The sequence below is a fragment of the Eurosta solidaginis genome, chromosome 4, assembly GCF_040869045.1.
Source record: "Eurosta solidaginis isolate ZX-2024a chromosome 4, ASM4086904v1, whole genome shotgun sequence".
Taxonomy (NCBI): domain Eukaryota; kingdom Metazoa; phylum Arthropoda; class Insecta; order Diptera; family Tephritidae; genus Eurosta; species Eurosta solidaginis.
Window position 1 is genome coordinate 33,329,122 of NC_090322.1, and position 27,468 is coordinate 33,356,589.

Consider the following 27,468-nt stretch of genomic DNA (forward strand, 5'->3'; position numbering starts at 1 on the left):
TTTGTATTTCGATAGGGTTTTTTGACATTAGGCCGTTTTTTCTTTATTTTTTCTGACAAATGAAAATTTAGTTTTTAGTTTCAAAATTTTGTGCATAAAAACACAACTAAATTCAAAGTGTAAATTGTGTGTGCAAATGAGTTTTAAATAAGTGTACATTTTTCAGTTTTTCATAGTTAAGGAATTGACCTCCAGATTCTTGTGTTACACAAGTATAGTGAACTTGGGTACAGAAATTCAAATTAAAAAGTTTTTCACAATAATTTGAAAAATTCTACGTTTTCTCTGCTTTTTACACTTATAGGAGTAACCCTCCGTAATAAATTAAACTTTTAGTGAAAATAAATAACTCTGAACTGAACAGTTTTCGCCATGATATAAAATTAAAATGCTGTGGAACAGGAGCAACTCTTTTGTGACTACATAAACCCTGTTTAAAGCTTTTACGTCTCTGCACAGAACTCTAATTGACCGTTTTCAACCTAAACAACAATCGCAATTCAGACTTTCCCGTTATGCTCACTTAAAGCTAAGAACACATTAAGCTGCACTACACTGCGCTTCAAAATATTATTTGCATGTATTCTTATGGAGCAATTCACATCTAGCGGCAGCAGGGCAGCGCGGCCATGAGCGGCTATGTTGATCAAATAGGCAAAAAAGTGAAGCGCCGCTGCCGCTACATGTCGCACCGCTTAGTGTGCACGCACTTTAAGCGAGTGCCTGTCAGAAAGAAGTCAACACACTTGTACGTGTACACTATGCATCAGGTGAGCGAGACTGTTTGTAATTTTGACATTTATCGCTTAGTTGACACACTGGTACTGTACACCATTGTGCGCATTGTTTACTATATAGTTTGGCAGCTTAAATAGAGGTTATGTTGCGAATAGAGTGGAAGGCAGTGGACTAGGCAGTCGAATGTCATATAATGAAAGAATGGTGTTCGGAGTTTTTTCAAAATTAAAAAAAAAATGATAAAAGCTTTAATATAAATAAAACTATTGTTTTAGTAACAACCAAAACGCCTTATAAATTCTATATACATAAATTCGTAAGGATTATCTCACTTTAAAATTTGAGTTAAATAATCGAAAGTTTTTTTTTGAAACTGAGTCGAGAACTGTGCGTGTGAATGTGCGAATTTTCACCGATCAGCTGTTAGTTGCGCTACTTGGTAAAATTTACAATGATTGTGCGCTTTAATTGCTTCAATCTATAAGCAACGCACCGTCAAAGCAAAACACAAATAATTAAAAACTTAGGGTTCTTCCTGAAGTTTCCTGGATTTCTTGAAAAATATAAGAATGTCTATCGCCTTTCAACTAAATAAAAAACATAATTTTGTATTCATGTCGATTTCGTGATCGATCAGGAGAGACGGTGGAACATATCCTCCTGGAACGCGACGCAATCTGATGAGGGCACAGTAGATCAACGGTCGCAGTGCAATCCCCAATAAATTTTCTATCTATCTTCATGTTATAAAAATAGGTGTATTTCATTTTTCGTCATGTGACAGGGGAACTTTTAGCATCCGTTATTTTAAAGTAACCCTTATTTGACGAATCACTGAACGATTTCTTTCAAATAAAGTGTTTGTTAGCGTTCACCGAAGATGGTGAAAACGGCCCCCGGAATCGTTATCTTATATAGCCAAAGAAAGTTATGCATAAGCAAAATTTAGTCAGTACAAAACGAATAGTTAGAGAAAATTTTAAATATAATGCATATGTATAAAATGCATGCAATTTATGAAATCATTTTTATTATATAAAATTAGTTTGACATATCAGATTTGTCAATATTATTTTAGTCCTGCTACTTTTAACACATTTATAATATTTATGTATGTTTGTTTAATGGTGTGTTCAGTTTATACTTATATTTAAGAATTCATGAGCTTAACACCGGTTTATAATAATTTAATTTCAATTATTATGTTTTCTAAGAGAAACTGAAAAGAAAGAAACATATACTGGCATATTGCGATGGAACTATTTCGAAAACAGCCAACGTAATGTACATCAGGCAATTTTGTAATGTTATAAAAGGTTTCACCGGGTTTCGAACCGTGTATCACATGGTGAAACTGCAGTTGCCTTTAACCACTAGGCTATCCTGCTGGTATTTGTTTTCATGCTTAATTCAGTTTTTCTCATTTCTACACTAACAACACAATTGAGACATTTTGTCTCTATATTAATTTGAGTGCCATGAGCCCGAGTTTACAAAGCTTCTCATTCGCAACGAAGAAGAATTTTACAAAAACAAATCTACATGGCACATAAATTAATATAGAGACAATATGTCTCAATTGTGTTGTTAGTGTAGAAATGAGAAAAACTGAATTAAGCATGAAAACAAATACCAGCAGGATAGCCTAGTGGTTAAAGGCAACTGCAGTTTCACCATGTGATTCACGGTTCGAATTCCGGTGAAACCTTTGATAACATTACAAAATTGCCTGATGATGATTACGTTGGCGGTTTTCGAAATGGTTCCATCGCCATATGCCAGTAAATGTTTCTTTCTTTCCAGTTTCTCTTAGAAAACATAATAATTGAAATTCAATTATTATAAGCCGGTGTTAAGCTCATGAATTCTTAAACACATTTATAATATTTAAGAAGAACATTTAAGAAGTAAGAAACATGATTAATGCTTACATTAATACGTGTTTCATTTATTTTCTTTGAGGAATAAGTTCGTAAAAATAAAAAGCACGTGCATATGAAGCTCCATAGATAAAATGAGAAATAGAAGGAACATTGGTTTTACATTTTTAAAATGAAACATTGGTTTGTATATTACATTTTTAAAAAGAAAATCTCCTGCTAAAAAAGGAGCAAAACCTAACTACATTTTTTCATTTTCGTACTTAACAACACTCCCTTTTCTGATTCAGGATTTCGGGCAAATTTTGAAAAAACTCCGAACATCAATTCCTTCATTATATGACATTCGACTGCCTAGTCCACTGCCTTCCACTCTATTCGCAACGTAAGCTCTAAGCTGCCAAACTATATAGCATGGTTTAATTATGTACAGGTTGGCTCATCTCATCAGCTGATTTTATTTATGTCATTGCATGGTCGAAGGGATTGTCAAAAGGAGATGGCAAATTCAAAATGAAACCAACACATTGGCAACATTTTACTTACACATACAAAAACTGCTAAGTTTTATGTTTCCATTCCATTACATTCGCATCAACACCAATACACAGATTTTGACAATTTGAACATACATATTTTGTTGCTTTACAGATGAGCCAACCTGTATATAGTTGAACCATGCTATATAGTAAACAATGGGCAGAAGTTGTCACACTCATTGTAAACTTTACCAAGTAGCGCAACTAACAGCTGATCGCTCAAAATTTGCACACACAAACAAACATCACTAATGGCCATATTACGGAAATCTTAGGGAAAATTTAAGTTAAATTTTTAAACAGACATAAAATGTTATAATTTTGGAATATATAGCATCTAGGACACCTTAATTGCAGTAACTGAAAGAAAATGTTTGCTTATACTCATTTTAATATTTTTTCTAAATTTATCTTTAATATTGATGCAACGATTGATCCAATGCAACTCTGGTCTTTGTACTGTTCTTCATTCCACCCCATTCGAGTGCCTATTTTAACGGCCTGCGAGTGCCTTCCACCATTGTAAACTTTACCAAGTAGCGCAACTAACAGCTAATCGCTCAAAATTTGCACACACACACAAACATCACTAATGGCCATATTACGGAAATCTTAGGGAAATTGAAGTTAAATTTTTAAACAGACATAAAATGTTATAATTTTAGAATGTATAGCATCTAGGACACCTTAATTGCAGTAATTGAAAGAAAATGTTTGCTTATACTCAAGTATTTAATTATTTTTTCGAAATTTATCTTTAATATTGATGCAATGATTGATCCAATGCAACTCTGGTCTTCCTACTGTTCTTCATTCCACCCCATTCGAGTGCCTATTTTCACGGCCTGCGTGTGCCTTCCACTCTATTCGCAACATAACCTCGAATTAAGCTGCCAAACTATGTAGTAAACAATGCCTTCCACTCTATTCGCAACATAACCTCGAATGGTGACCATTAAAATAAGCATCCAGGTAAACGATAACAAGGAACCTGTAGCATCCGAAATACCTACCTTAACAAACGAGGGCGTTCGTTTTTGAGGTGGAGGAGTTAGCACCAACTAAGTCAACATTCGAGCTGACGCTAATGTAAAGAGCTTAGTCAGCAATACGCAAGTTGATGGCTCAAAATACTTAATAATAATTTTGAAGCAAACAGGAAAAGGCCCAGACGCCTGATCAGCAAAAACACAAATATTGTGAACGACATCCGGAATTGACTTGGGAACAACATCCGCCACGCGCCGAACGAAATAATGCTGGCACAGGTAGACATAAGTTATATTTAGAACTAATTTACCATTTTTAAGTCAGTCAGTTGTCAGCAGTTAGTTGTAAACGTTTAGTTTTAATTAGTGAGTAAGAAAGTAAGGTCTTACGACCAATAATTAAATTAGTGAATAAATAATAATAAAGGTCTTGAGACCCAAAAAAATTATTTTTTTAGTAACCTTAATAAAGGATACAATAATTTATACAACGCAGACAAAATGCGGGTACATACAACTTCTCTTTGCATACCATCACTCATACAATACAAACTCATTGGCGTGAAGTACAATGGATACTGAGACAGTATCAGTATGTCTCATTGTACATTCACGTGTGAATGCATTCATGCAGGACTCTAATGGATACTGAGACAGTATCAGTATGTCTCATTGTACATTCACGTGTGAATGCATTCATGCAGGAGTCTAGTTAATACATTTTCAAATTTCTAGGATAAGTCTATGACTTTCATCAATAAAACGTTGTGAACCTAATTTTGCTTGATTGCAATGAAATAAAATGTATAGCGCAGTTACGTTTTAGTAACGAAAATTTTATTAGAAGTATTTTGAAGTTTTGTTTCAGTTTTAGTGAGAAAGAAATTAACGTACCAAAACCGTGCCGAAAAAACCAAAGTTGAGAAAAGGGGACCAGTGGACCATATGGGGTTGGAAGGACCGTTGTTGTTCCAAATGGAATGAAGTGGCAATCGTGTTCTCAAATGCAAGCTACCACATCAAATACAAAAGGCTAGGTACATTCCCAAACATCAGAGTGCCGATATATTGCTATTTAAACGTTTTTGTTTTTGTATTCAATAATCGAATGTACCTAATGTACACAGATTTTGACAATTTGAACAGACATATTTTGTTGCTTTACAGATGAGCCAACCATATTGAACCATGGTCCAAACGAAAACATATGAAAGTGAACAGTGTAGGGTTATCTATTTTGTAAAATATACTTTAATTTTGTAAATTATTTTTTATGTTATAATACTTTTAATCTTATTTCAAAATGAAAAGGTTCTAGTTAGTTATTTTTAAAATTTTTTAAAAGTGAAAATAATAAATAATACATAGGATAAATTTATTTAAATATATAGTTTAACACTATATATTTATGGCGATCCTACAATCAAACCAAAGGAATTGTATAAAAACTTTGTCGTGTTATTTATTAACGAATTTTCCTTAAAACAACATACGAGGAATTCATTCAACAAAATGAAGATCGCGATGGTGTGCACCTGAATTGTAATGTGTGGCCATAGAGTCGAATCGTTGCGGGACGCTTGGTTGTGCCAATAACACCGCATATACAATATTCGATGATGTAACACATATATGTATATGACTCACTTGCGTTCAAATCAATTAATCAACTTTTTTGGAATACTTATTTGTTTCACGTGTGCTTATTGTGCTTTATTGCTCACAACTACTGAAATCGCTAACTAATCGCTGTTATTTTATCTCCTAATGTATGGACAACGATATTATCACGTTATATTTGGATTTTACATTCAATCTCAATATCAATTTATGATTATAACTCCAACATCTACCTGCCCTCAACATTTGGTGAGCTATTTTGTTCAAAATATTCTTTTTTAATAAATTTCGTTGTTAAATCTTTCGTTGAACCAATTTATAAACAAAATATTCAATATATATTTTAATACAAATTATTGATAAAATTGTTAAATATATACAAAAATGTAATTAATTTTTCTAAATTATAGTTTCGTTAAGTACATTTTAATTATGTACACTCCTTCTCCAGTTTATTTTCAAAAATATTTAGACACAATCATTATCATTTTACATCAACGACATAAAAACTCCACAGTACAAATAGATTCATATATAAATAATAACCACATTTTCATTCGAAAATTACACAAAACACTACAAAACAAAACATAACTTTGATTTTCAAAATAAAATAAAAAAAAAATGTTTACAATTTTAACAAATCTCTAAAGTTTTCTTAAAATAATTTTATCGACATATTTTGCATATATCAATTATTTCATATTGAAATTAAAATCATATAAAAGCTCAATATTAAACTCATTAGCAATTTCATATCACCCTCAAACGAATTAATGAATCAACTTTTCATTCCTTATCAACAACTTGGACATATATTATGCAGAGTACAATTATATATTGAACATATATTCTGCATAATACAAGTTTTTAATTTTTGAGTAATTGCCCACACAGAGTTGCCATCTACTATCATTCAACCTCATTCTAAGTTCTTCAAACATATTATAATTCACAATATTTAACAAACAGCTTTTAAATTATTTTTAACCTCAACAACATAGCAATAACACACCCAAACATTAATATACATAAAATATTAATACAATAAGTAAACAATAACAACAAATAAAAATAAACTATCAAGTACATCGAATCGTCACAGATTGAGTACTTATATCAATACCAACATAAACTTATAACACAGTTAACACAAAAATACATTTCTCAAAATTCTGACAATTTAAAAAAAGAAATACCATATATCTACAACACAAAATTCAAACATTTTTCTACAACACAAAACTCTTACAATAATCAATGTACACTGTAAATTAACATTAAAAGAATACATTTTTCGTTTCACTGGAGGGGGAGTATATGTAGGGTTATCTACTTTGTAAAATATACTTTAATTTTGTAAATTTTTTTTTATGTTATAATACTTTTAATCTTATTTCAAAATGAAAATGTTCTAGTTAGTTATTTTTAAAATTTTTAAAAAGTGAAAATAATAAATAATACATAGAATAAATTTATTTAAATATATAGATTAACACTATAAACAGTGTTGCCAGCTCAGCAGGTAATAAAACAAGGTTTTGTTTGATATATAAAACATCTATATTTAGAAGAAATGTCTATGTTTGCTAACTTATCTTAAATCGAATAATAAGTCGAAAAAATGTGTTATTGGCAAAATACTTTAATTTTATTTTTTTCAAAAAAGGCTTAACTAAACATACACAGTAATTCTGCGTAGAGCACCCTTAGCCGATCCAACACCGGCTACGCCATGCACAGTAATTCTGGGTAGAACACCTTTCTGCATGGCGCAGCCGGTGTTAGATCGGCTAAGGGTGTTCTGCGCAGATGACTTGAGAAAAGCAAGAGTAATTTCTTGTTCAGTTAATTTCTATTATTGCTCATCTGGCAGCACTCTTCACCATCAGGTGTTTTTCTTCACCAGCGAATCAAGCATGGTTCAATTAGTACAGGTTGGCTCATTTCATCAGCTGATTTTATTTATGTCATTGTATGGTCGAAGGGATTGTCAAAAGGAGATGGCAAACTCAAAATGAAACCAACACATTGGCAACATTTTACTTACGCATACAAAAACTGCTAAGTTTTATGTTTTCATTCCATACCATTCGCACGAACACCAATACACAGATTTTAACAATTTGAACAGACATATTTTGTTGCTTTACAGATGAGCCAACCTGTATATAGTTGAACCATGGAATCAAGTGACTAGAATGTATTTTCTGTATTTTTATTACCTAATTGCATATTAATTAGAGAAATTAGACAAATTTTTTTTTCACTAATTCGTGAATATCAAATTGTATTAATCTATCGAAAAACAAAACAGGATGTGATTTGTGCGGGAACAATATGTACAAGACGAACCAGTTTTTCGCTTTTGGATTCTTGATCTAGACGTGAATACGTGACACCTCACTCAAAAAAAGGCCAGGGGGCCTACTCTGTATTGCGATGCGAAAGAAAAAATACGCGAAATCGCAAAATCGGTACTCTGTATCTTGACATTCGCATGTATATTTTGACTTTCGCATTCACATTTTGCCCATTCGCAATTTTTCTCCCTTTTCGCATTGCCGGCACTCTGTAAAGCGAAAGCGAATGTCAAACATCATTCATTTTCGCATTTTTCTTGCTACAATAGGCATTCGCATTGTTCAAATATGTAAGTATTAATTGATGATTTTATAAATTGATATCTTTATATTCATTTAAAAATATATAGGACAACTCAAAAAACAAAAACACAAAAGCAACAATTTGTAATCCTAGTGGACTTAAAATACATAAATAAATAACAATTAAATCGAAACCACTTTTTTATAAAGCATTTCTATTTGAAATCATGTCATTTTTTATTTGTTCTCTGATACAACTAGCAACATTTCCCATTCTATGATTTTCCACGTTTTCTGTATTTATCACGTTCACTTCTTCCAGTTCAATTTCTGAACTGGGAGGATTTCTTCATTTAAATCAATCCTTTCTTCATTTAAATCGTTCCATAATGCTACAGAATCCTTTTTTTAATTTGTTCAACAAAAATGAATCGTTTGCCGAAATTGTAATTGCCTTGTTTCTTTTGTTCTCTTTCTTTGAGTTTGGTCAGTGATGCATACTCCAGCAAAAAATTAGCGAAAAATAAAAAAGCGACATTGTTAGCGATGCGATAGCGCTACAGAGTTCTAATTACCTTTCGCATCGCAATTTATTTTCGCATCGCAATACAGAGTAGGCCCACAGATTTTAGGGTGGGGCCCCTAAACTGCACAATTACCATTTTTTCTTGTCACACTTATGCTGCTACAATCACAAACATTTATAGGCTGTCTTGTTTTGATTTCGAATTCAAAACACATTGCGAGCATTTTCTAATAGCAATATAGGAGAATTACATATATGTCAAATACATATACACATAAGTACTTCGACATTACGAAATACATTGCCGCGTTGTGAAGCAAAGTATTGTTGCATAAAAGCTTTTTGACCACCACAATACCACAGATTAAGTATAAAATTTCACAAAAATAATAAATTTTATTCGAAAATCACACCGAATAATTGCAGTCATTGTTTACGAATTTGGAAACAATGAGAATGGCAAATACGAACGTGTATGAAATGTCATGTCAAAACGCATGGCTCAATTATATGGTTGGCTCATCTTATCAGCTGATTTTATTTATTTCATTGCATGGTCGATGGGATTGTCAAAGAGAGATGGCAAACTCAAAATGAAACCAACACATTGGCAACATTTTCTTACACATACAAAAACTGTTATGTTTTATGTTTCCATTCCATACCATTCGCACCAACACCAATACACAGATTTTGACAATTTGAACAGACATATTTTGTTATTGTACAGATGAGCGAACCATATAGTTGAACCATGGTCATAACGTATATGCACAAATTGCTTTAAAAACGCATGAAATTGTTAAATTAAAGTTGAAAAAAAAAATGATAAAAACTTTAATATAAATAAAAATCTTTTAAAAACAACAAATACGCTTTATATATTCTATATATACATCAATTGGTGATGTTGGAGAAAATTATACTAGCTGCAGAACTTAACCGCACTGGAACAATATACTATAAAAGCGTGCAATTACTGGCATATGCTGATGACATTGATATCATCGGCCTAAACACCCGCGCTGTTAGTTCTGCTTACTCCAAGCTGGAAAAAGAAGCGGTAAAGATGGGTTTGATGGTGAATGAGGACAAAACGAAGTACCTGCTGTCATCGAGCAAAGAGTCAGCGCATATGCGCCTTGGCAACCACGCTACTGTTGGCAGCCATAATTTCGAAATAGTAAAAGACTTCGTTTATTTGGGAACCAGCATCAACACTAGCAACAACATCAGCACTGAAATCCAGCGAAGAATCAATCTTGCCAATAAATGCTACTTTGGACTAGGTAGGCAATTGAAAAGTAAAGTCCTCTCTCGGCGAACGAAAATCATACTCTACAAGTCACTTTTCGTACCCGTCCTGCAATATGGGGCAGAAGCATGGACCATGACAACAGCAGATGAAGCGGCTTTGGGAGTGTTCGAGAGAAAAGTTTTTCGAAAGATTTATGGACCTCTACGCGTTGGCGATGGCGAGTACCGAAGAAGATTTAATGATGAGCTGTACGAGCTATACGCAGACATCAACATAGTTCAGCGAATTAAAACGCAGCGGCTGCGCTGGCTAGGCCATGTTATGCGAATGAAAGATGATGCTCCGGCCAAGAAAGTGTTTCTATCGGAACCCGCCTATGGAAGCAGAGGTAGAGGGCGGCCCCCACTCCGTTGGAAGGACCAGGTGGAAAACGATTTAAACTCCCTTGGTGTAACCAATTGGCGCCGGTTGGCGGAGCGAAGGAGCGACTGGCGCGCCTTGTTGGACGGCCATAACCGTTTAGACGGTTAAGCGCCAATTAAGTAAGTAAGTAATACATCAATTGGTAAGGTATATCTCACTTTAAAATTTAAGCTAAACCCAGCAAACACAGTTTCTAACGTTGGAGAAATATTGTAATTTTACATTAGAATTCTAATGTAGTTCTCTAATGCAATTCGAATCAAAAACTAAGTTAGAGAACTAGGTTAGAATTCGACCGTGAAAGGATTCGAATAACACTAGAAATGCAATGTTATGATTATTGTCACAGTTATCGATTATTTTCACGACATGATCACTCATTCTTAGTGTCATACGAACAAAATAAAAATAGTGGAAATATTAAAAGTTTCGAAATAAGTTTTTATTTATAATAATAAATACTAGTAAGTGAAAATGAATCAAAAAAGGTTAAAAAAGGAAAGCGAGCAGATTATTGAAAGGCTACTTGAATGGCATGAAGAAAACGCTGAGCTCAATCTTTAAGTACGTTTTTAATTTATTATAATAGAAAAAGCCTTTGAAATATGTTCATTCTTAATACATAAGATTATAACCAAATAAACGTATTTGATGTAATGAAACAATGAACATTTCGCTGATTTTAAATGATTGAATTTAATTGCGCATCACTTGAAAATTCTCATTAGAATGAGAATTTGACGTTAGAGTTCGCTTAGAATTCTAACCCTTTTCTCGATATCGAGAACGAAGTCCCCTTTTTGTCCAGAATGCTATAATTCGCAACAGTTTCGCAAATCGTCCTCTAACCTTCTACTTTAGAGAAATACATTAGAATTCGATTCGTCTTCTAATCGTTTTCTAACCTAAATGTTAGTTGGGAATAATCTAAAGTTTTTTTTAAAACGTGAGTCTAGAACTGTGCGTGTGAATGTGCGAATTTTCACCGATCAACTGTTAGTTGCGCTACTTGCAAGGTAAATCCATACCAGGTGGTGGCAAAGCGAATTCAACCAATTCGCCGTGCAGAAGAATGTCAAGTCAAAAGAAAATTTTCATTGATTTCGATTAACTGACATATTCTTGTACAAGGCTTTGTATGGAAAATTATCAAAAAGAAGCAATCAGCTGTTGGGATAACACCACCTCTACTGAATTCGCCTTGGCTACTTGGTAAAATTTATAATGATTGATTTGTGCTAAACAACATTATGGAGAACTGGAATAATTTAAGGTAAATTAATATCAATTATATCGCTATATAATCATTTTTTAAATAACATACAAATGCATTTACAACTCCAGCTATAGCGAAAAGTTAAGCTGCCTAAAAACTTCACCAGAAGACTGTAGCTTTGTAATAGGAAAAGGAACTCTAAGGTTATTAAAGCGCATAAATCTGTACTGGCGCGTGGGTCTACTGTTTTTGAAAGTATGTTCAGCGGTCATTACAAAGAAGCAGACGAAAGTTTAAATATACCTTTGGAAAATATATTGGATTACATTGACTTTAAAGTAGTGCTAGAGTATATTTATTTCAAAGAAACTGATTCGGTTGAATACTTAAGCTTGAAGCGCTTGAAGCATGTGGCTTATCTGGCGGATTATTATATGCTCGACAAACTTCTCAATGCTTGCCATATGAAAATGGAAAAAACTATTACCGAAAAGCATACAAGCTTTGATGATTTCTTACAATGTTTTGAATACCAAAATAAATTAGGACGACAGTTTACTTCATTCCACAACAACGGTTCAACATATAATTGGGCTGGTATTGAAAAAAACGTCCCGTATGCATCTAATGAGTTATTGACTAATACGTCAGTATATGATTTGGATCCACTATATTTCTACATACTGCTTAAGGTGCTTGCTTCTAATTTTAAGGAGACAGAACGCTTTTGTTTAATTGAAAACTATGCTAAGATACACCGACTAAAAATGGAGGAATTTCCACTTAACACAAGCCAGATATACGATTCTAATGAAACAAGTGACGAAAATTCACTTCCAGCAAATACGTTAAAAAAAATGTTTGACTTAATTAACTTCAAGCAAATGACTGCCAACGAGTTTAGGTTGGGCCCTGCCGTTTCCGAAGTTTGGAATACAACTGCTGAGGTAAAGTTTGAACTCTTGCTTGCAATTAGTACCAAATCATCACCTCATCATAAAACGTGTCCTTACTGCCACAGATCTATATGACATATCTCACAGAAGTGAAAAATTACTCCAGACCAATTTTAACATTGCTCGAAGATGTTTGCAGTTGAAGCTGGCAATTTTCAATAACGTTAAGAATCACCTTCGGTGTATTTTTGTCTTATGATTAAAAACTTTGAAACAAAATACAAATTAAATTTTTTTTAATTCTCGGGCTTTTCAAAAATGGGTAGGACCATGGTATAAGTGGACATCGGTAGCTAAATTCACGGTAATAGTCTAGTTGAGGGGTCGACTGCTAATACGCTACAAAAAATATCGAGAGGTGTCAAAAAACGCGTATTAATCTCGAGAACAAGAATCCGATGGCGGAAAAGAAAAATTTTATCTCTGTCCGGAGATATTTGCAGTTGAAGTTGGCGATTTCCATGAGGTTGTTGTGTTAGTACCCACCAAAAAAATTGTGCATCTCCGTGGCGGTAGCCACGGTTATACCACACACCCGGACTTGGCATGGCGTAGCCCAGGGTTGTTTTTTATAAGCGCGGCCGAAGGCCGCCAACGCAGAAAAGTGTTCTGCGCAAAAATACTATAGATCCGACCCCCGGTTTCGGAGGTACCACGGGTCTTTTTCCGGTTTAATATCTTTTGAACGAGTTAAAATTTTTATTCTCCGCCTTCGGATTATTAATACTAATGTCAAGACGCGTCGTTTGACACCTCTATCGATATTTTTGGTAGCGTATTAGCAGTCGACCCCTCAACTAGACCATTGTTTACTATATAGTTTGGCAGCTTAATTCGAGGTTATGTTGCGAATAGAGTGGAAGGCACTCGCAGGCCGTGAAAATAGGCACTCTAATGGGGTGGAATGAAGAACAGTACGAAGACCAGAGTTGCATTGGATCAATCGTTGCATCAATATTAAAGATAAATTTAGAAAAAATAATAAAATACTTGAGTATAAGCAAACAATTTCTTTCAATTACTGCAATTAAGGTGTCCTAGATGCTATATATTCCAAAATTATAACATTTTGTGTCTGTTTAAAAATTTAACTTAAATTTCCCTAAGATTTACGTAATATGGCCATTAGTTATGTTTGTGTGTGTGTGCAAATTTTGAGCAATCAGATGTTAGTTGCGCTACTTGGTAAAGTTTACAATGGTTTACAATGAACTAGACTATTACCAAATTCACAAAGGCCCTAACCATTGTTTACTATATAGTTTGGCAGCTTAAATAGAGGTTATGTTGTGAATAGAGTGGAAGGCAGTGGACTAGGCAGTCGAATGTCATATAATGAAGGAATGGTGTTCGGTGGTTTTCAAAGTTAAAAAAAAAATGATAAAAGCTTTAATATAAATAAAACTATTGTTTTAATAACAACAAAACCGCCATATATATTCTGTATACATAAATTGGCAAGGATTATCTCACTTTAAAATTTGAATTAAATAATCTAAAGTTTTTTTTTGAAACTGAGTCGAGAACTGTGCGTGTGAATGTGCGAATTTTCACCGATCAGCTGTTAGTTGCGCTACTTGGTAAAATTTACAATGATGGTCACACTTGTATTATCCACCAAAGTTATCCACAATGCCAAAGCGTATCAAAATCAAAAACAAAAACAGGTAAATTAATATCAATTATATCGCTTTAAATTCATTTTTTAAATTACTTACATATGCTTTAATATAGCGAAAAGTTAAGCTGCCAGAAAACTTCGCGGGAAGATTGTAGCTTCGTAATAGGAAAAGGAAGGAACGCTAAGGTTATTGAAGCGCATAAATCTGTACTGGCGCGTGCGTCTACTGTTTTTGCAAGTATGGTCAGTGATTGCAAAGCAGACGAAAGTTTCAATATACCTTTGGAAAATATATTGGATTACATCGACTTTAAAGTAGTGTTAGAGTATATTTATTTCAAAAAAACTGATTCGGTTGAAAACTTAAGCTTGAAGCGCTTGAAGCATGTGGCTTATCTGGCGGATTATTATATGCTCGACAAACTTCTCAATGCTTGCCATATCAAAATGGAAAAAACTATTACCGAAAATCATACAAGCTTTGATGATTTCTTACAATGTTTTGAATACCAAAATAAATTAGGACGATGGTTTACTTCATTCCAAAACAACGGTTCAATATATACTTGGGCTAGTATTGAAAAAAACTTCCCGTATGCATCTAAAGAGTTATTGACTAATACGTCAGTTTATGATTTGGATCCACTATATTTTTACGAACTGCTTAAGGCGCTTTCTTCTAAATTTAAAGAGACAGAACGCTTTTGTTTAATTGAAAATTATGCTAAGATACACCGACTAAAAATGGAGGAATTTCCACTTAATACAAGCCAGATCGATTCTCATAGTACCTTTACAATGGGCGATTCTAATGAAACAAATGACGTAAATTTAGTTCCAGGAAAAACATTGAAAGAAATGTTTGATTTAATAAACTTCAAGAAAATGACTCCCAACGAGTTTAGATTCGGCCCCGCCGTTTCCGAAGTTTGGAATACAACTGCTGAGGAAAAGTATCAACTCCTGCTTGCAATTACTGCTACTTGTAGCAGTGTCCCGTCCCAGTCCATGAGTGAAAGGTGCCGTTACTGTAATAATGTCGTGTATAATTAGCAAAATGTTTTCTTCTATCTGAAGTTAATCAGCACACCTGATTTGGCGCACTTTGGTCGCGCTTAGAATAAATTGTTATAAACATACAAATGTGGTCGACTGCTTTTGGAATAAAAACTTTGGCTTATATACTTCCAAAAATGTGTTTTTGTTGTGTTAAAAGTCGTGGGCGGATCCTGATAGGCATTTGAGGGGAGGAGGAGGGCGCGGGTTAACTTCTGGAAAAAAATCCGATTTTTTCGGTAGCCACTATCGTTTTATTCGGCGATAGTGTGTAGGACTTGGTTCATATCCGACTTAAGTCAACCGGTAAAATGTTTGTTTATGTTTAATTTATGATCAGAAATAATCTTACAGGCTAGAACAAAAGTAATTAAAAACTAAATAAACAAATTATTATAACTACACAAAAATGTGAAAACATGAATAGCGTAAGCAAATAAACAAATACAAATAGATATTGCAAGAGATAAACTTCCAAAGTTGACTCGAAAATATCGCTTCCCAAGGCAGTCGGTTCTATGTACCGGAGCGACTCGGGGGTTTTTCCCGACCAAGGACTGTCATTTCAGTGTGACCCCATTTAATTTGTTTCGTCCCTCCCACAAATTGTCATCCTGTTGTTGTTGTAGCAATTCTCGCCCCACCTAATAGCCGCGACCGATCACAAATTGTCATCAATATCCTCTAACGGGAGTCCAAGGAAACTTGCCGTTTCAACAGGGGTGGACCATAAGGAAAGGGGTGTTAGAGGCGTTGGTTCCACATTACAGTTAAAGAGATGGTTGGTGTCATGTGGGGACACATTGCAAGCAGGGCATACATTTTGTATGTCGGGGTTGATTCTGGATAGGTAAGAGTTTAACCTGTTACAGTATCCAGAACGAAGTTGAGCAAGAGTGACACGCGTTTCCCTGGGGAGTATGCGTTCCTCTTCTGCGAGTTCTCGATATTTTTCTTCAAGTACTGGATTCACCGGGCAATTCCCGACATAAAGGTCCGACGCCTGTCTATGGAGTTCACCAAGGACCTGCTTGTGTTTTTCCGCTTCATACGGCTGGGTTCTCAGGTGCCGTATTTCCTCAAAATGCTTACGGAGATGACTCCTTAGGCCCCTAGGCGGTGCTGGTTCGTCAATCAGATGTCTGTTGGGATGCCCAGGTTTCTGGGTATTCAACAGAAACTGTTTGGTCAGCATCTCATTTCTCTCCCTGATGGGGAGTATTCTCGCCTCATTATGCAGATGGTGTTCTGGGGACATAAGAAGACAGCCCGTGGCGATTCTGAGAGCAGTATTTTGGCAGGCCTGTAGTTTCTTCCAGTGGGTGGTTTTTAGGCTTGGCGACCATATGGGTGACGCGTAGCACGTAATCGGCTGGCTAATTGCTTTGTATGTGGTCAAGAGCGTTTCTTTATCTTTTCCCCAGGTACTGCCAGCAAGGGATTTGAGGATTTTATTACGGCTCTGAATTCTTGGAACAATTGCGGTTGCATGCGCACCAAAATGTAGATCCTGATCAAACGTCACACCCAAGATTTTGGGGTGTAGGACAGTCGGTAGCGTAGTGCCATCGACGTGGATGTTCAATATGGTCGACATTTGGGGCGTCCATGTTGTAAATAAGGTCGCGGAAGATTTAGTCGGTGACAATGCCAGGTTTCGCGAGGCGAAAAAACTGGAGAGATCAGGGAGATAGCCGTTTATTTTATTGCATAGCTCATCGATCTTTGGGCCTGGGCCTGTGGCCATTATTGTGCAGTCATCGGCGTAGGAAACGATTGTGACTCCTTCCGGTGGTGAAGGTAGCTTAGATATGTAGAAATTAAACAAAAGCGGGGATAGGACACCACCCTGTGGCACCCCTTGTTTAATTCTCCTTTGTTTTGATGTTTCGTTTCTGAATTGCACCGATGCCTGCCGACCACCCAGATAATTTGCGGTTCACCTTTTAAGACATGGGGGAAGGGTGGACCCTTCCAGGTCTTGCAGTAACGAGCCATGGTTGACCGTATCAAAAGCTTTTGATAGGTCTAACGCTACGAGTACTGTTCTATGGTGGGGATATTGATTCAAACCGCAATTTATCTGGGTGCCAATGACATTTAGCGCGGAGGTAGTGCTATGGAGTTTTCTGAAGCCATGCTGATGAGGGGCTAGCTGCAAATGTGCTTGGAAATAAGGGAGCAAAATGGCTTCAAGCGTCTTTGCCACTGGCGATAGGAGAGATATCGGACGATATGACTCACCTACGTTAGCTGGTTTCCCAGGCTTTAGTAGCTGGACCACCTTGGCCATTTTCCATTTCTCGGGTATGACAAAGGTGGAAAGAGACAGGTTGAAGACATGCGCTAAATATTTGAAACCCTCTTTCCCTAGGTTTTTAAGCATCGGCATGGCTATGCCGTCTGGGCCCACTGCTTTGGATGGTTTAGCGCGACCAATGGCGTCCTCAACCTCTCTAGCGGTGATGGTAATTGGTGACGCGCTGAGTTTGTGTTTATGTGCGTGTCTATTGGCTCTCCGTCTATCTTTGTCGACCGTAGGATGCATTATATATTGTCGGCAGAAAGCGCTCGCGCATTTTTTCGCATCCGACAGACCTTATCGCCAAAGGCGATGGAAACTTTGTCTTTGTGCTTAGTCGGATTCGATAGGGACTTTACGGTGGACCAAAGTTTACCTACACCGGTAGAGAGGTTACAACCTCTTAGGTGCTCTTCCCATTTCGCCCGCTTGTGTTCGTCCACAAGCAATCTGATGCGTTGGTTTATATCCCTTATTTGGGGGTCGCCTGGATCAAGCTGTCTTATAAGGTCGCGTTCCCTCGCTAAGCTCGCGGCCTCCGCCGGGAAGTGGGGCCGGATTTCGGAAATTCTCCCGGCGGGAATGAAATGTGCCGAGGCGGATTCAATGACCTTACGGAAGGCACGCTCCCCTTGGCGGGCATCAGTCGGGATAGGGAGGGCAGCAAAGCTGCTGTCTGTTGCAGATTTATATTCTTCCCACTTTCCTTTTTTGAAGTTTATGAAAGTGCGTTTTTCGGTGACGATGAAGTCGGCGGTACGCTCGAACGAAATAAGTATGGGCAGGTGGTCGGATGCCAATGTTACCATCGGCTGCCAGTTGACGCAGTTTACGAGTTCTGCGCTCACGATTGAGATATCTGGCGAGCTATGACAGCTTCCTACCATACGTGTGGGGGCGTCTCCGTTTATTGTGCAGAACGTCGTTTCGTCTATTTGATCCGCCCACATCTCACCCCTACTGTCCGCCCGCAAGTTTGAATGCCATAGGTCGTGATGGGCATTGAAATCGCCTAAGATAATGCGATTGTTGCCAGTGAGTAAGGCCTCGATATTAGGGCGGTATCCACTGGGGCAACAGGTGAAAGGAGGGATGTAGATGTTGATGATTTCTAGATTTGCATCGCCTGACCGGACAGATAGGCCTTGACGTTCTAAGACATTGTCACTGCGGTCGATGCCAGGATCAAATATATGATATTGCACAGAGTGGTGTATAATAAACGCGAGGCCGCCTCCATTTCCGCTCTCGCGGTCTTTCCTGTGGACATTATAACCAGAGCAGGTCTGCAATGCAGATCTTGCTGTGAGTTTAGTCTCTTGAATCGCAGCAATGCGGATGTTGTGCCGCTTCATGAAATCGACGTAATCTTCCCAGTTAGTCCATTACAGTTGCGCTAAACCATCCAAAGCAGTGGGCCCAGACGGCATAGCCATGCCGATGCTTAAAAACCTAGGGAAAAAGGGTTTCAAATATTTAGCGCATGTCTTCAACCTATCTCTCTCCACCTTTGCCATACCCGAGAAATGGAAAATGGCCAAGGTGGTGCCGCTACTAAAGCCTGGGAAACCAGCTAACATAGGTGAGTCATATCGTCCGATATCTCTCCTATCGCCAGTGGCAAAGACGCTTGAAGCCATTTTGCTCCCTTATTTCCAAGCACATTTGCAGCTAGCCCCTCATCAGCATGGCTTCAGAAAACTCCATAGCACTACCTCCGCGCTAAATGTATTAGCACCCAGATTAATTGCGGTTTGAATCAATACCCCCACCATAGAACAGTACTCGTAGCGCTAGACCTATCAAAAGCCCTTGATACGGTCAACCATGGCTCATTACTGCAAGACCTGGAAGGGTCAACCCTTCCCCCATGTCTTAAAAGGTGGACCGCAAATTATCTGGGTGGTCGGCAGGCATCGGTGCAATTCAGAAACGAAACATCAAAACCAAGGAGAATTAAACAAGGGGTGCCACAGGGTGGTGTCCTATCCCCACTTTTGTTTAATTTCTACATATCTAAGCTACCTTCACCACCGGAAGGAGTCACAATCGTTTCCTATGCCGATGACTGCACAATAATGGCCACAGGTCCAGGCCCAGAGATCGATGAGCTATGCAATAAAATAAACGGCTATCTCCCTGATCTCTCCAGTTTTTTCGCCTCGCGAAACCTGGTATTGTCACCGACTAAATCTTCCGCGACCTTATTTACAACATGGACGCCCCAAATGTCGACCATATTGAACATCCACGTCGATGGCACTACGCTACCGACTGTCCTACACCCCAAAATCTTGGGTGTGACGTTTGATCAGGATCTACATTTTGGTGCGCACGCAACCGCAATTGTTCCGAGAATTCAGAGCCGTAATAAAATCCTCAAATCCCTTGCTGGCAGTACCTGGGGAAAAGATAAAGAAACGCTCATGACCACATACAAAGCAATTAGCCAGCCGATTACGTGCTACGCGTCACCCATATGGTCGCCAAGCCTAAAAACTACCCACTGGAAGAAACTACAGGCCTGCCAAAATACTGCTCTCAGAATCGCCACGGGCTGTCTTCTTATGTCCCCAGAACACCATCTGCATAATGAGGCGAGAATACTCCCCATCAGGGAGAGAAATGAGATGCTGACCAAACAGTTTCTGTTGAATACCCAGAAACCTGGGCATCCCAACAGACATCTGATTGACGAACCAGCACCGCCTAGGGGCCTAAGGAGTCATCTCTGTAAGCATTTTGAGGAAATACGGCATCTGAGAACCCAGCCGTATGAAGCGAAAAAACACAAGCAGGTCCTTGGTGAACTCCATAGACAGGCGTCGGACCTTTATGTCGGGAATTGCCCGGTGAATCCAGTACTTGAAGAAAAATATCCAGAACTCGCGGAAGAGGAACGCATACTCCCCAGGGAAACGCGTGTCACTCTTGCTCAACTTCGTTCTGGATACTGTAACAGGTTAAACTCTTACCTATCCAGAATCAACCCCGACATAGAAAATGTATGCCCCGCTTGCAATGTGTCCCCACATGACACCAACCATCTCTTTAATTGTAACGTGGAACCAACGCCTCTAACACCCCTTTCCTTATGGTCCACCCCTGTTGAAACGGCAAGTTTCCTTGGACTCCCGTTAGAGGATATTGATGACAATTTGTGATCGGTCGCGGCTATTAGGTGGGGCGAGCATTGCTACAACAACAACAACAACAACTCGAAAATATTTCTCGGCAAAGAGAAATCAATAAAAAACCTCCTCGAAGAGTCTGTTAAATTCAGTAAGCGCGCGAAATATTGAGTCAAAACTACATTAATTAGCCCTACAAGCACGCAAATGGTAAAAATGTACTAAGACTCCTGTTAGGTACATTAAGTAATACCTTAGCTAAGAGAGCCGAGCATTCCAGAGAGCCCGCGATGAGATCATAGACGAACATTAGCAGATGTACTACCCTTCTGGATTCGAGAGGTTGGAGATTTATGAGCAAGCAGCGCGAGTAATAGGATGGAATTGGGTCATCAAAGTTGAGTGAATTTAAACAAAAACGAATAAAAAGGTATACTCGAAACAGCTGTCGCCTTGTCCGTCCTGATGTCACGTTTAAATTTTTCCCAAATGTTAGATAAATACGAATAAATTTTCTTTGAACCCTTTCAATTCTGGCAGCATATATAGGATTCCATACAACTGAGGCATATTCAAGTTTTGCACGAACAATAGAGGTATAAAGAGCCTTCCCGGTATAGGGATCCCTAAAGTCTTTTGCATATCTACGAAGAAAGGCAAGGTTTCTGTAAACCTTGGGGAGCATATAAGAGATGTGATTGACGAAAGAAAAAGTGGTATCCATTGTAAAATTTACTTAAACTGTAAAATTTATTTAATAGTAAACAATGGTGGTATCAAAAGTAACACTTAAGTCAATAAATTCATTGACAGAAGGCAGCCGAGAGGGTAGAGTGTAAGTTAGATGATTTAGAAAAAGACATGAAAACCATATTTGACAAAGGATGGCGGAAGATCGTTCTAATATACATCACATATGAAAACATTTATTAATATTAAGAAAGAGATTATTGGCCTTACACCATTCGATAAGATTATTTAGGTCATTTTGTAGGAGTAGGGAATCCGTGGTCTCAACCGAAAACCGAAAAAGCTTATGTTAGCATTGCTCATCCATTCATGTTGTTGTTGTTGTTGTAGCGATAAGGTTGCTCCCCGAAGACTTTGGGGAGTGTTATCGATGAGATGGTCCTAAACTAAAGTTCAGATATGGTCGTCCGGAACAGATCCTAAGTAGTCAGCTCCAGCAAATAAAATAAATTTTTCCAATTTCTGAGAATGCGATAAGCAAATTAATTCCATTTGCTATTAAAGATAGAAACATTTGTACGTTTCTGCAGTCAGCCAGAGCCGAGCATCACTTTTCAACCCCAGCGTTACTAGACGAAATTATATCGAAGCTTCCAATGTGTACGCTGTGACAATACAGCTACAGTATCGCATTTCAGTGAATGGCTCACTTTTCTAGCCAATGTTATTTGCACCGGTCATGATGAAAGTCAAGTTGTCACTCATGAACCGAAGCGCCGGGTAATTCTTCATATGGATAAAAAAACAACAGCGGCAGAAATGTGCTCTATGTGTTGCTTGTCTAAAGACCAGCCACACTACTCGCAACTGTGGACAACGTAAAGAATTTGCAATAGATGGGTGTAAACGTGTCCACCGCCACTTGTTCCATGAATCCAAACCGCAAAGTTCGTCAGCATCACAGCTGTGCAACTAACGCCACAGAGAGCAAACTCCTACCCCAGCGGGTAAGGGGGTCAGAATATACCCGCGGTAGGTATGCCTGTCGTAAGAGGCGACTAAAATACCAGATTCAAGGGGTGTGTAGCGCAACCCTTGAGGTTGCCAGCGCAATATATAGCTTCTCCAAATCCAATTGTGAACCTCACCTATCCGCGGCGAATCCTGTTTCACTAACAGACGAGGCTCTGGCGACCCCAAGCTCCTCATGGATCTTGGGGGTGGGGAGGGAGGGGATGGCCTGAAGGTTTAATGTGGCCACATAAATCGTTCCCGAGATGGTCGGGCTAGCACCTTAATGGTGCTGTGGTACCGGAGCGTACCGGATCGGCATCCGGCAAAGGACCATCACATCGATAACACTCCCCAAAGCCTTCGGGGAGCAACCTTATCGCTACAACAACAACAACAACAACAGAGCAAACTCCTATTCCGTATACTGCCCTTACACTGCATGGAAGATAACGTCAAGTAGACACTTGTGCCCCATGATTGAATCATGCTATTAGACGAAGGTAGCTTCGATATGTAGAAGATAAAGAAAAACGGTGATTTGATACCACCCTGTGTAACCCCTATGTTATGTTCCTGAATTGTACCGATGCTTGCTGACATGACAGATAATTTGCGGTCCACCTTTTGAGACTTGGAGGAAGGGAGGACCCTTCCAAGTCATGCCAGATTTTGATAGGTCTAGCGCAACTAGTACTGTCCTGTGGTGGGTTTTTTGATGTAATCCGCAATTTATTTGCATGTCAATGGCGTTTAGCGTGGTGGTCTATGTAGTTTTCGAAAGCCATGTTGATGATTGGCTAGACGCAAATTTACAGTGAAATAGAGAAGCAAAATGGCTTCAGGTTCTTGTCTACTGGCGATAGGAGAGATATCAGATATTAGAAACTCCTATGTTAGCTGGTTTCCAAGGCTTTAATAGAGGAACCACCCTGGCCATTTTCCATTTTTCGGGTATGACGAGGGTGGACAAAGACAGGTTGAAGACATGCGCTAGATAATTAAATCCCTCTTTTCCTAGTTTTTTAAGCATCGGCATGGCTTTATTTAGATGGTTTAGCATGACGATGGCATCTTCAACCTGTTGTTGTTGTTGTTGTAGCAGTGCTTCGCCCCATCCAATAGGTGTGACCGATCACAAATTGTCATCAATATCCTCTAACGGGAGTCCAAGGAAACTTGCAGTTTCAACAGGGGTGGACCATAATGGGAGGAGTGTTAGAGGCGTTGGCTCCACATTACAATTGAAGAGATGGTTGGTATCATGTGGGGACAGATTGCAAGCTGGGCATACAATTTGTATGTCGAGGTTGATTCTAGATACGTAAGAGTTTAACCTGTTACAGATCCAGATCGAAGTTGAGCTAGAGTGACTCGCGTTTCCCTAGGGAGTGAGCGTTCCTCTTCTGCAAGTTTAGGGTATTGTTCCTTGAGTACAGGATTCACCGGGCAATTCCTCACATAGAGGTCCGACGCCTGTTTGTGGAGTTCACTGAGGACCTGCTTGTGTTTTTTTGCTTCATACGGCTGCATTCTCGGGTGCCTTATTTCCTCATAATACTTATGGAGATTACCCCTTAAGCCCCTGGGCGGTGTTGGCTCATTAATCAGATGTCTGTTGGGATGCCCAGGTTTCTGGGTATTCAACAGGAACTGTTTGGTTAGCATTTTATTCCCTCTCCCTGATGGGGAGCATTCTCGCCTCATTATGTAGATGGTGTTCTGGGCACATAAGAAGACAACTCGTGGCGGTTCTGAAGGCAGTATCTTGGCAGGCCTGTAGCTTCTTCCAGTGAGTAGTTGTTGTTGTTGTTGTAGTAGTGCTTTGCGCCATCCAATAGGTGCGACCGATCACAAATTGTCATCAACATCCTTTAACGGGAGTACAAGGAAACTTGCTGTTTCAGCAGGGGTGGACCATAATGAGAGGGGTGTTAGAGGCGTTGGTTCCACATTACAATTGAAGATATGGTTGGTGTCATGTGGGCACAGGCTGCAAGCAGGGCATACAATTTGTATGTCGGGGTTGATTCCGGATAGGTAAGAGTCCAACCTGTCACGGTATTGTTCTTTGTGAAAGACAGTCGCATAGCGTAGTGCCATTGACGTGGATCTTCAAAATGATCGACATTTGGAACGTCCACGTTGTAAATAGGGTCGCCGATGATTTAGTCGGTGATAATGTCAGGTTTCGCGAGGTGAAAAAACTGGAGAGATCAGAGAGGTAGCCGTTTATAGGATAGGATACCACCCTGTGGCGCACCCTTTTTAATTATTCTTGGTTTTGATGTTGTGTTTCGAAATATATTTGAAAAAAAAAACGTCCACAATAGTAAACAGCCTCGATCACCTGTTCAATCGCTGTTCGATTACTAAAATCATTTGCTCAGTAGTGTTTTCAAACATTTTTGTAGACGACTGGCATGATTCAATTACTAGAGGTTTGTTCTTCAATGACGGCAGAACTTTGACACTCCCAAATTGAAAAAAATGGACGGGTTGCTTTTACGAAGTAAGGAAAACGGGTAATAATTCAATCCCCTTTAGCGAAAATTGTAGTTCAAAAGTACCTTTATTAGTATATTAGTAGTGATAAAAAATTTGTAAATGGCAACAGGTTTTGGAGGAAATAATTAATTTTCTACTAAATATTTCATGAATTTATAAAGAGCTATGTTGGTTTAGAATTTTATTCAAAAATACACTATCACAATTTGTTTCCAAAACTCCTATATGAGCATAAGTTCAATGCATTTTAACATAAGGGGGAGTTAATGAAAATCATTCTGAGGCGTTCTTCAGTCTAATTCTAAAATCGGGCGTTTTTGTGACAAATCATGAAATGGGAAGTTTTTGAAAAATGTTTTGAGATAGGACTATATTTAAAAGGCAGCCGACATGGTCTGCCAAAAAAAATGTAAAAGAAAATGGCTTATTGCCTTAGAACTTTATATTCCGGTCTTGACTTTGACAGAAGAGTTCAGCTTTTATGCGGTCCTGCTACACAGGGAGTATTCACCTTTTTACTCTGAAATTTCGGAAAGCTCCTTTACGTTGAGTATTCATGGAAGTCTTCCGTTAATTTAGAATATTCGGAACACGTTCGTTTCATACAAACTCACGAAGTCCGAATATATCAAATAAGTATATACTACATAATATTCAAAATATAAACCGATTCCCCAAATTCTTAAATGGTGACGAATTTTCCGAACTTACGGAATGAATAAGTTAACATGCTCAATGAGTACATTTCGTTATGGCATCTCCGATATTTACTAATTACATTTTTACGTAAATCGATTTACTAGTCGAGTTTTTGACGTTGAACGATGAATTTTGAAGTGGTTTAGGCTTCGTGTGTTCATAGGTTTACGAAAGTGCACGAATCCTTGATGTCTGTACTTTTCAAAAAATTACCTATGTTCAGCCACACTAATAGATCATGGCATAGTTAATAAATTCATCATAAAATTAAAATAAATGTTCTAAGGAATTATGCACTTCAGTACTTATCGGGGATTTGTAAACTGATTGCTTCCTATTTCTACTACTAATATTTTTCGAAAAATTGCAAAGAAACAACACTGTTAACTGATGTCAATTCGATTTGGGAGCAAAATGGCTGCAATTGTCAAAAAATTCGTCTGTCGAGCAAACCTCTTCTGATTGAATCATGGACGACTGGTATGTTGCATTATTTACATATTTTAAAATGTTTGCTTAACTGGCTGCTAGATTTTAGAACTTAATAAAAATATGTAGTCTGATTTTCAGTATAGACATTTAAAAGAAAAGATGATTTGAGACACAAATGGGCAATTCGTGGCATTTCAATTTAATAATCTCGAGCAAAAAACAAACCTTTCTTCCATTCTCTGGACATTCGCGACAGCCATTCTCGCTGTCAGCTATTGACAGGTAGGTATGGCAATGGAGGAATAGAAAGATTTTAACTCAAAAACTGACGTATGTATATACATTCGTTACGTATAAATGGATATCAACTCTCCATATTAAGCCGGAGTGTTTGGTGCCGTGTGTCGTATGGCTGTATCCGTATCCCTAACGTAATCAGCTGTTTATCGTTACGACGGTATACCAAAAGCTGGAGACATTGGTGCTTTAGCTGGAGGCATTGGTGCTTTATCGGTAACCTTTTAACAGCTGATTCGACCAACCTTATGAGAATCAATGCAATCGATTATTGGTGCCGCTAAGGTCGTAACCGTATCGTGCCAACCAATTGGGTTTTGGTTTACCGTCGTAACGATAAACAGCTGATTACGTTAGGGATACGGATACAGCGATACGACATACGGCACCAATGACTCCGGCTTTTATCGGTAACCGTATCGTTAACCTTTTAACAGCTGATTCGACCAACCTTATGAGAATCAATGCAATCGATTATTGGTGCCGCTAAGGTCGTAACCGTATCGCAACCAACCAATTGGGTTTTGGTAAACAGCTGATTACGTTAGGGATACGACTACATCGATACGATAAACGGCACCAATGACTCCAGCTAAAACCCAATTGGTTGGCTACGATACGGTTACGACCTTAGCGGCACCAATAATCGATTTCATTTATTCTCATACGGTTGGTCGAATCAGCTGTTAAAAGGTTACCGATACGGTTACCGATAAAGCACCAATGTCTCCAGCAGTGTTCCAGGTGATGAACAAAAAAGAAGCTAGATTGGCAAAAAAAAAAAGGTTAGAAAAAGCTAAATTTAGAAAAAAAAGAAGCTAAAAAAGGCCAGAAATTTTTTTGGTTAATTCATAAAATTTTTTTTTATATTTTAGTTTACACATTTGTAAATAAAAACTTATAAACATAACTTCTTGTTTCAAAACATATCAGGCACATTTTCCTTGACTAGCACATGGAATTACTTTAA

The 27,468-nt window shown here is 37.9% G+C and overlaps 2 protein-coding genes and 1 long non-coding RNA gene across 3 annotated transcripts in view; all 3 read left to right on the forward strand.

Moving 5' to 3' along the window:
* The window catches only part of LOC137249564 (uncharacterized), a 148,950-nt gene that overhangs the window by 104,831 nt on the left and 16,651 nt on the right, over positions 1–27,468 (forward strand). The window lies entirely within an intron of this gene.
* Positions 11,642–12,981, forward strand: LOC137247798 (uncharacterized). Its single transcript, XM_067778745.1, has 3 exons — positions 11,642–11,852; positions 11,924–12,742; positions 12,817–12,981. Exons 2-3 carry the CDS (start codon positions 12,053–12,055, stop codon positions 12,892–12,894), a joined length of 768 nt encoding a protein of 255 aa, XP_067634846.1. The 5' UTR covers positions 11,642–11,852; positions 11,924–12,052; the 3' UTR covers positions 12,895–12,981.
* LOC137247799 (uncharacterized) lies at positions 14,108–15,566 on the forward strand. The gene is made up of 2 exons (XM_067778746.1): positions 14,108–14,418; positions 14,486–15,566. Exons 1-2 carry the CDS (start codon positions 14,384–14,386, stop codon positions 15,423–15,425), a joined length of 975 nt encoding a protein of 324 aa, XP_067634847.1. The 5' UTR covers positions 14,108–14,383; the 3' UTR covers positions 15,426–15,566.

Bases quoted from the DNA above. Each gene is read 5' to 3' on its own strand.
- LOC137247798 (XM_067778745.1), top strand. From the start codon at position 12,053: ATGTTCAGCGGTCATTACAAAGAAGCAGACGAAAGTTTAAATATACCT. The intron at 12,743-12,816 runs GTAAAGTTTGAA...TTACTGCCACAG, and splicing joins TTTGGAATACAACTGCTGAG to ATCTATATGACATATCTCAC.
- LOC137247799 (XM_067778746.1), top strand. From the start codon at position 14,384: ATGCCAAAGCGTATCAAAATCAAAAACAAAAACAG. The intron at 14,419-14,485 runs GTAAATTAATAT...GCTTTAATATAG, and splicing joins AAAATCAAAAACAAAAACAG to CGAAAAGTTAAGCTGCCAGA.